Below are 10,500 nucleotides of genomic sequence, written 5' to 3' on the forward strand. Positions count from 1 at the left end.
AATGCTGGCCTGTTTTTCTAATATCCTATCCCAAAGATATTTTAAACTGATTTCACATATGGGCCAAATGGTTTAGCATGCCTTATCATGTCAAAGACAAAGGCTGCTTTTAAAACAAAGAGGAAGGGAAACCTTCTGAAGTTGCAAGGTCTGTATTATAGTAAGAAGAAAGAAAAGGCTTTTGTGGAAGATAGCATACCTACAAAGCAATGTCAAATAGAAGAGAATGTATGAAGCTAAGGGTTGAAATGCTAGGCTCTTGGTGCTTAGTTGTTTTGTTGTTTTCTTTTGCAGGCATTTCATTACCAAGCTATGAAACATTTGCAAGGAAGCACCCAAGCTCAGACCGCCCAAGAGCCCAACAACATCAAATGCTATATAGCTATTTACTGAAATCAGGGGGGAAAAAAGAAAACTATGGATGGATTTTTCTTGTCAGTAAAATGAAGGGAAGCGTAAGATTAAAAACCAAATTCTCTTGTGGGCAAAACATTTTAAGTAAAAAAAATATATATGAAAAGGATCAATTTCTTGAAAGGAGCCAAAGGACTAAAGAGGGAGGGAGGACAAATTCTAGATTAAGCAAATTTACTCAAAAGGCTTGTCTTGTCCTTTTAACCAAAATCTGAAGGGTTATCCATCTGCCAGGATATTAATAAAAGTGCTCGTTCCAGTGACAAAGAAAGAAGCCCATCCCAAGCCGAAATCTTCATAAAAACTGGAGAACATGAAGTTGATTTTAAGACATTCTTCAGCAATTTTGTTTCCTTTTGTGGTAGTGGGAGTGGGGGGGAGAGAGGAGAGGAAGGTGGAAGCCGCTCCCACCTCCCTCCTCCTTCTTTTTTGGGTCTATGAGCATGTGTGACTTCACTGTCCTTTGATTTGGAAGCAAGCTGATTGGCTGGAAACGATTCAACACATCCAGCCGGGCAAAAGCTTTGTCTGAGTTGAAGTGAAGTTCCACCGATTTTTAGACGGGAGTCAGCAATCTGGGCTACTTAGTCGCCAGAGAAGCTGAGGCAGGCGAGCGAGCGTTGAAGAGGGTCTCTTCGGGAAGAAACCGCGCCGCCGCCGCCGCGCAGCCTCGGCTCCCTTCCTTCGACACTCACTCGGTGAATAATAGCTGCAGCGGAAGGAAGAAGCCTTGATGTGCAAACCTCTCGGACGAGAAGAAGCGGAGGAATCCGAGCCGGCTTGCCTACGGGATGTATATTGGGTGCTCCGCCACCTCGGTCTCGCTGTAGGCAACTTTTCCTGAGCGGCTGGGACGTGGCATCCGTTTCAGAAAGGAAGGTTTGCAAGCGCGGTTTCCAACCTCCCCCCACCCCTTATTCTTCTCCCTTCCTCCCAATTTTCCAAGAACCAAATGGACGTTGGGTTTGAGGGATCGAGATTAAGTTAAGCGAATTGCTTTTGTTAACTTGTTGGCAGGAAGAACCCGGGAGCTTGTGCCGCGATGCCGCGTTTGGGTCGAAAAAGGCACTTTACGCTTCTCTTTGCACTGGCGACCGTCATGTCCTGCTGGGAAAGCGCAGCGGGCAAAAATCTGAAATACAGGATATACGAGGAGCAGAGGGTTGGCTCGGTCATTGCCAGGCTTTCCGAAGATGTCGCCGACGTTTTGTATCGGTTGCCTAACCCTTCTTCGGTGCGGTTCAGAGCCATGCAGAGGGGAAATTCTCCGTTGTTGCTGGTTCGGGAGGACAACGGAGAGATCAGCATTGGAGCTAAAATTGACCGGGAGCAACTCTGCCAGAAAAACTTAAACTGTTCCATAGAGTTTGACGTGATCACTCTGCCGACTGAACATCTGCAGCTTTTCCACGTCGAGGTTGAAGTGATGGATATTAATGACAATTCGCCTCAGTTCTCCAGAGCTCTTATTCCTCTTGAAATCTCGGAGAGCGCAGCCGTAGGTACGCGGATTCCTTTGGATAGTGCTTTTGATCCAGATGTTGGGGAAAATTCCCTCTACACGTACTCGCTTTCGGCCAACGATTTCTTTACCGTTGAAGTTAGAACGAGGACAGATGGAGCCAAATATGCAGAGTTGATTGTGGTGCGGGAACTGGACCGGGAGCTGAAATCAAGCTATGAACTGCAACTAACTGCCTCCGATAATGGTGTACCTCAGAGAAGTGGATCATCTCTCCTGAAAATCAGCATTTCGGATTCTAACGACAATAGTCCAGTTTTTGAACAGCAGACGTACATTATTCAACTTTTAGAAAATTCACATGTTGGCACATTACTTATTGACCTCAATGCCACTGACCCAGATGAAGGTGCCAATGGCAAAGTTGTCTACTCCTTTAGTAGTCACGTATCTCCTAAAATTATAGACACTTTCAAAATGGACTCTGAAAGGGGTCAACTAACTCTTCTCAAACCAGTGGATTATGAAACCACCAAATCCTATGAAATTGATGCACAGGCACAAGATTTGGGTCCAAATTCAATTCCAGCTCACTGCAAAATCATTATTAAGGTTGTTGATGTGAATGACAACAAGCCTGAAATCAATTTAAACCTGATGTCTCCAGGAAAAGAAGAAATTGCCTATATTTCTGAAAAAGCATCCACAGAGACTTTTGTGGCCCTTGTTAGGGTGCAAGACAAAGATTCTGGACTGAATGGAGAAGTGGTTTGCAAGCTTCATGGACATGGGCATTTCAAACTTCAGAAGACGTACGAGAATAACTATTTCATCTTAACAAATACTACTTTAGATCGAGAAAAGCGATCTGAATATAGCCTGACAGTCATAGCAGAAGACAAAGGAACTCCAAGTCTTTCTACAGTGAAACATTTTACCGTCCAGATCATTGATGAAAATGACAACCCACCCCAATTTCAGACAAATAGATATGAAATTGTAATTTTGGAAAATAATTCTCCAGGTGCATATATCACCTCTGTTACAGCAACTGATCCAGATCTGGGAGATAATGGGCAGGTGACCTACACTATCTTGGAAACACTATCTATTTTGGGAAGTTCCATAACTACATATGTGACCATTGATCCTTCTAATGGAGCCATCTATGCACTTAGGACTTTTGATCATGAGGAAGTAAACCAAATAATCTTTATGGTTCAAGCTAGAGATGGAGGGAGTCAACAACTGGCTAGCAATACAACAGTGGTACTAACTATTATTGATGAAAACGATAATGCTCCTTTGATTGTGGGGCCTGCACTGCACAACAATACAGCAGAGATTTCAATCCCTAAGGAAGCTGACAGTAACCATTGCATCACTAGGATAAGAGCCATAGATAGAGACTCAGGGGTTAATGCAGAGATAAGCTGCTCATTAGCAACTAGTAGTGAAGAAGGCCTCTTTGTGATGGATCCACAGACATGTGACATTTACCTTAATGCTAGCATTGAATCTGTTACATCAACAGAATGGGAACTTACAGTGGTTGTAAAGGACAAAGGAAGCCCTCAATTGAGTACAAAAGCACTTCTGAAATGCAGTGTTGTTAAAAATATTTATCAGCTTTCATCTACAGAAGCAACATACACAAGTCAACCTCCTCTAGATATTTCCATGATCACAATAATATCCTTAGGAGCAATATGTGCAGTTTTGTTGGTGGTCATGGTTGTCTTTGCTACAATGTGTAATCGTGAAAAGAAAGACACCCGGTCTTATAATTGTCGTGTTGCAGAATCCACATACCAGCATCATCCCAAAAGGCCATCCAGACAGATTCACAAAGGGGACATTACATTAGTGCCTACCATTAATGGTACTTTACCAATCAGATCCCACCACAAAGCTTCACCTTCATCATCTCCAACCCTGGAAAGAGGGCAAATGAGCAGTCGACAAAGCCATCACAGTCATCAGTCTTTAAATAGTCTGGTGACCATCTCATCAAATCATGTACCTGAGAATTTCTCTCTTGAGCTCACTCATGCTACTCCTGCTGTTGAGGTAAGATCATACAGATTGCATTAATTAAAAGTCATTCACATAAATAAGCAAATCCTATGTCTATATAGTACAATAATTTGCAATGAATATTTCAATTATATATGATGACTGTACACACCTATATTTATATTTATATTTATACATATCCAGAAATTCACTGGAAATATACATTCACTGCAGTTTCCCAAGTATATACACACCCACACACCCACACGAGTGTGTATTGGAGGGATAATATTTTCATTTCTTATTACAATACTTGGGTAAAAAAAAATCTAACAAAATCATGGAATTTCAGCTGAGAGTATGATTTTAGATTCTGCACAAATCACAAAAGCCATGAATAATAGGGTAGCTAGACCTTGCTACTCTTGCTATCCAAATTTCAGATGACCACTAGATGGGAGCAAAGCACATTATTTTGTTGTACCTAGTGGTGATCCAGAGTTTTGCAATCTATATCTATTGCCCTAATTTGTAGTAATTGGTGCAAAATTAACAAAATTGGTTAAAATTTAGTTAATATTGATACAATATTAACTGAATTTTAATAGCCTACCAGTAATATTACTCCAGTTAATTAAATATATTTTAGAATTAGTCTTTAGAAATCTTTCCAGGATGTAAAAATCACATGTTCTTCTATGCTTCAGTATTTCAATATACTTATAATGTATTTGCATATTTAAAGGGGAAAAAAGAATGAAGAAAAATATTACTAACACTAATGAAGTTTTAACTACATCTGTTCTAACAGCTTGCGTCAACTGTGCATGCAAATTTTTAATGAATGTGTTTAAGGCCTTTGAGCCATAGCTCAGAGCAGTTAAATATAGCTACTTTTTCACTGACTTCAATGGAATTAAAACTATTTAGAACCAAACACTTGAATTTAACTAGCTTAAGGTTCAGAGTTAAGATTTTTATATGCTTTGGATTATGAAGCTAAAGTACAAGGCTAAAGCATATCTAATACACAAAGATGTTTATAACTGTCTTTTATATTGGAGTGAGTTTTGTTTCTTCCTTCTGACAGATTATTTTAACCGACAGTTTATGGTTTTAAAAAAGAAGGTGATTCATATACATAGATTTTCTTTTGATAAGTTATATGGATAACCTTTGCAAAGATTCATTGTTTTTCTTGCTGTTGTGTGTTTCATAACAGGTGTCTCAGCTTCTCTCCATGCTTCATCAAGGCCAATATCAACCAAGGCCAAGTTTTCGAGGCAACAAGTATTCCAGAAGCTACAGGTAACGATTTTCTCTGGCAAAGTTCAAAATAGCATTATCAGAGGTTTAGCTCATGAGCCAATAAAGCCCAGTTCAACCCAGTCTCTTTTGTTTTATCACAGATATGCCCTTCAAGATATGGATAAGTTCAGCCTGAAAGATAGTGGCCGTGGTGACAGTGAAGCAGGAGACAGTGATTATGATTTAGGGAGAGACTCTCCTATTGACAGACTTCTTGGAGAAGGATTCAGTGATCTTTTTCTTACAGATGGGAGAATTCCTGCAGGTAAAAATTCAGTGAAAATTAAGAATTGAGCTTATTTTCAACATTCTTAGACAATGATACATAGACAAATTTCTACTGGTGAAAAATAAACCCTTATCTTCTTTTTCCCTTTCTACTGAACTTGCTCAAGAACTTAAAAACAATAAATATTTGCCATATGGAGGCTTAAAAGCTTGTCTAATACTTAATAGTCACAACTCTCTGGAATACATATCTATCCATGGGTGGGGTTCAAAATTTTTAGCAAGGGGTTCTCTGCCCGGTTGCTCGGTGGGCGTGGCCATGGTGGGCATGGCCTAGTCGACCTCCTGCATCACGGCGGGGTGGTGGTGCTTTTTGCCCTCCCTGGGCTCTGGAGGCTTTCCTTGAGCCTCTGGGCTCCCCAGTCTCTGGAGGCCCCCTGGAGGCTGGCCCATTTCTGGACTTCCCGAATTTCCAGTAGGCCCGTTTTGCACCCTCCCTAAGCTTCTGTGCACACCCTGCACTTACCCGCATCCAAAACGGGCTGTGTGGGGACTTCCAGGGTGGGTGTGGGGTGTGGTAGGAGGGGCAAAGCCAGCCAGGAATGGGATTTGGGGGTTCTCCAAACTGCACAAAATTTTAGCTAGAGGCTCTCCCAAACCCCTGTGAACCCCCAGCAGCCCACTCCTGTTTCTATCCCATGAATGGTCGCTTTAAATTTTTTCTAAAATGAATGGAATCCCCAAAATTGTAAGAAGGTATCAAATGTTAATGGCAAATAGATACTGTTTGCTGTTAATGTTAATGGTGAGTAGTTTACCACAATGCTTGGACTACAACACTGTTTTAATCAGAGTACTGCTAAATCACAAGTAAGAAATCCATGTCTGTGCTTGACTTTCTGGCCTCCTTTCTGATCTTGGCCCACTTAGGTTTGTTTTTTTTAACTGGGTGTGGCCAAAATAATTGGCTTTTTAGGGGAAGTTGGAGTTTTGGAATATGAAATACAGTTTACTTTTCAAATCCCTTGTCTCCATGGCCTGAACATCCTTGTCATGACAAAGTGAACATCCCTATGACAATTTAAGGCAAAATAAAAATAAAAAGGGGTTGCAAAGTAATATCTCAGTTGTAAAAGAAACCACCATTAGAGCTGTAAACCTTTCAATGGGAATCTTGCTACTTTGCTCTCAAAGTAAGTAGGAACCAATCTTTATAAAGACCCTGCCTTAAATTAGCATGCATTGGTTAATTAGTTATTGTTATTAAGTTGGATGGGTATCAAGTGCTTATAAATGTATTGGTTCATAGACTCCATGTTAAAGATTACACATGTATACAGGGTTATACCATGATAATTTTTTTCTGTATATTTTAAGAACACTAAATATTTTGGTAGACTCTCAGGGGTAACATATAATATTATCCAACTAAGATATTGATACTATATTTTTATTTCATCTTGAAGGTATTATCCATATTTAAATCTAGTGGTAAAGCCTATTGTTAGTTTAGCTATTTGTATTCATACTGATACGCTCTTCTCTAAATGTTAGTTTTCCAAACATGAGGGCATAAGGTGATTATTATAGGCTTGCTGGTTCATACCAAGGTCTACTTTAGTATAGTATCTGTTTCTCATAGTAGCTAGATTTGCAAGCCAGGTGCTCACAAGCAGGAGATAGACACATGCACCTTTTTTGCTATTGTTCCCCTGCAAGTGCAGGGGGAATATTGCTTCCAGTCCAGACGTAATGATTCACCTACCTTCCATAAATCTACCCAACTCCTTTTCAAATCATTCAAATCACTGACCCTCACTGTGCGTTATGATAGGTCTAATCAGACTCACACTGGAGTTCATAAATCAAATCTCTTGTTTATTTATAGTAGAAAAAAATGCAAAGGTTTGATTTTTAGTTAAGCATTCATAAATTGAATTCTTAACTAAATTAATATCGCAAAGTAATTTGTTCAAAGACTATCTGCTTTTTATCCATTTAGGCTGCTGGTGTTTTGCATAGTTGCCAAATACAAATATTTGGTTATCATCACAAGTTATTTATATGTATAAAAGCAAGTGTGGTGTACTTTAATAGTCACAATCTTGAATTATGATGGGTAAATGCAGTGTCAAATACATCCCTTAGCCATGACTTTGGGGTAAGCTTCTCTCAACTAAATTTCAATCACAGGTTTGTTCTCACAGGAAGAAATGGAGAAGGGACTGCTACCTTGCACTTTGCACACCTAGAAGAAAGAGTACAATATATGCTTATCAAACAAAGGTGCTTTGAAGCTTACCAGTAAATTTTAAAACACAGCCATTTAAACTTTTTCTATAAAAGTCTATAGAATATAATAGTAATAGCAAAAACACTTTCAGTATATATCATTTCATAGTTACAGAGTCAGCAAATTGCCCCAAATAATCTGGGTACTCATTTTACTGACCTCAGAAAGATAGGAGGCTGAGTCAACCTTGAGCTGGTCAGGATCGGACCAATAGCAGTGGCAGAATTAACCTGTAATACTGCATTCTAACCACTGCGCCATCATGGTTCAAAACTAGAACAGTTATAAAAAATTCAAGTACATATTCTGAATTAGATAACTAATATCTGATATATGGAGTTCTAGATTCTGTAAATCTAGAATATAAATGGCAGCTATTTGTCTAACTAGGTTAAAATACATACATCAAAATGGAATGTAACAAAATGATTTATGAAAATTAATGTCAGGAGTTGATGCCACATTGCTCTCTTAGTGTCACTAATTAAGAAAAAATCCTTTTGTCAAGGTTCCAGAAAAACCTCTTCTGCATAAAAAAAACTCAGAAGCCATTGTTTTCCAGAGTTCTTTACTAGCATGAGGAAACACCTTTCACAATTTAGATTTATGAAGTTGATCAAGAATTTTAGTTTTAAGTGTGTTCAAAACTAGGGCAATCTTTATAATTAGGCTGTTTTATTCTTTTTGGGGTAGCAAAAGGTATTTTCAGCGAAAGTTATGAGAAAAATATTTGAAATTCCAAATATAATTAAATAAATAATTAAATCCATGATTAGACAGATTTATACTTTATTTCATTTAAAGGAAAATTAAATGAAAGTTAGCTTTTGTTCTTATCTTCACATAGTTCTTTGGAATATAAGTTCAGAATGCCATTCAAAGGCCAAGTTTTTGACAACATTAAGCACTACTAGTCTAAGATTCAGTGAAAAATTGAAGTACTAATTTATTTAATGTGTTTTTTTTGAGCAGAAAATATACGTATGGTTGTTCAAACTACTTTTAAACTAAGGTTTTAAACAGTCAAGAGTAACACCTTGAATTGTGCCTGAAATCTTGCAAGTTTTAACATCTGGTTTCATTTTGCTTTCAGCAATGAGATTATGCACAGAAGAATGCAGGGTCCTAGGGCATTCTGACCAGTGCTGGATGCCACCACTGCCTTCCCCATCTTCTGATTATAGAAGCAATATGTTTATACCAGGAGAAGAATTTCAGCCTCAGCAAAGCCAGCCACCACAGGAGGAGGAGGATCATCAGGAGGTTGAATCGCCTGAAAAGAAAAAGAGTTTTTCAACTTTTGGCAAAGACAATCAGAATATGGAAGAAGCAGCTGACATATGTACCTCATCTCTACTCTCCGAAATGAACAGCGTCTTCCAACGTCTCTTGCCTCCTTCATTGGATGCTTACACAGAGTGTAATGAAATAGAGCCTACCAGCTCACTAGAACGCAGGAAAGGACATTTGCCAGCCAAGACAGTAAGCTATCCACAAGGGGTGGCAGCCTGGGCAGCCAGTACTCATTTTCAAAACCCTGCAAACAGCACTGGGCTTACTTTGGGAACTCATTCAGGTGCCCAGCCCTCTTCAAAATGGCTACCTGCCATGGAGGAAATTCCAGAGAACTATGAAGAAGATGAATTTGACAATGTGCTTAACCACCTTAGTGATGGTAAACATGAACTCATGGATGCTAGTGAACTGGTGGCAGAAATTAACAAACTGCTACTTGATGTCCGGCAGAACTAGAGTGTCTTATTTCATAGCATCTTAATTTTCCATATTTTTGGAAAATGAAGAGATGGGAACCCATAATGAAAAGAACTGGCATTGCCAATTAGTTACATTTATCATAAATGTGTCTGTGTATGTTGAATCTTAAAATACTGTATTTTCATATGTACACAATGCAAGTGTGATTATCTTTAACTGTATTTTAAAAATACATTTGTATCTTATATTTATGCATAATTTAACAAATAAATTTTATTTTTGTACTCCCATGGCAAGCATGTTTTCCTACATATAAGCAGCTGACACCATTTGTGTCAACGTACAGTATTTCTATCACAAGTGTATAAATACTCAAAAGCTAAGGGATGCCATTTTCCATGGGTTTCTCCACAAGCGTTTAATATTATGATACAAAATTGAATCAATTGAAACTTTATCCAGATGGAAATTTCAATAATTAATGATCTAAGATCTTATTGCAATGTTTCAATTCTTATAATAAAGAGTTGTCAACTTTCTGGAAGCCTAGAATTTTTTATTTTTTTATTTTCAAACCTGGATAATTCATTCTCCTATATAATTAAAAAGGAAAGATGTACATTATTCTGATTGTAAATCATATCCTAATTCCCAAATGGTCAAATAATTCTAAGAGTGAAATTGTGTATATTTTACATTTGGGTTCTATTTAATTTATAATTTAATTTAATTTAATTTAGCATATAGATTGAAATTGTTCCACTGAAATCAATTGTACAGCTCTGTTTTGGTTAAGTTTCCTTTCATGTATTGGGTCTAATTTTCCTTCCACTCTAGCCATGAAGGTGGTCTGTTTTTTGTTTTGCTTTGGTTAATGTTTGCATCTGTTCCATTATTGAAGCATGAGGTATAAATGATGCCAATATACATTTTTAACTAGAATTGAGTCTGCCAGAGTTGACAGACAGTTGTCTTCCAGAAAAAGCAAAAAAATTAAAACTAACAAAGTTATCCCACACATATGTTTCAAGTTAATAGGCTCCTTCCAAATAAATAAACATTC

At 38.2% G+C, this 10,500-nt stretch overlaps 1 protein-coding gene across 1 annotated transcript; it reads left to right on the forward strand.

Annotated features, from left to right (window-relative positions):
• The first annotated feature begins 881 nt into the window (after positions 1 to 881).
• PCDH18 (protocadherin 18) lies at positions 882 to 9,976 on the forward strand. Its single transcript, XM_058192687.1, has 4 exons — positions 882 to 3,946; positions 5,115 to 5,200; positions 5,302 to 5,465; positions 8,815 to 9,976. The coding sequence occupies exons 1-4, from the start codon at positions 1,457 to 1,459 to the stop codon at positions 9,471 to 9,473; spliced, it is 3,399 nt and encodes a 1,132-aa protein (XP_058048670.1). The 5' UTR covers positions 882 to 1,456; the 3' UTR covers positions 9,474 to 9,976.
• The last annotated feature ends 524 nt before the right edge of the window (positions 9,977 to 10,500 follow it).

Source organism: Ahaetulla prasina, chromosome 8 (assembly GCF_028640845.1).
Source record: "Ahaetulla prasina isolate Xishuangbanna chromosome 8, ASM2864084v1, whole genome shotgun sequence".
Classification (NCBI taxonomy): Eukaryota; Metazoa; Chordata; class Lepidosauria; order Squamata; family Colubridae; genus Ahaetulla; species Ahaetulla prasina.

Bases quoted from the DNA above. Each gene is read 5' to 3' on its own strand.
- PCDH18 (XM_058192687.1), top strand. From the start codon at position 1,457: ATGCCGCGTTTGGGTCGAAAAAGGCACTTTACGCTTCTCTTTGCACTG. The intron at 5,201-5,301 runs GTAACGATTTTC...GTTTTATCACAG, and splicing joins AAGTATTCCAGAAGCTACAG to ATATGCCCTTCAAGATATGG. The intron at 5,466-8,814 runs GTAAAAATTCAG...TTTTGCTTTCAG, and splicing joins AGATGGGAGAATTCCTGCAG to CAATGAGATTATGCACAGAA.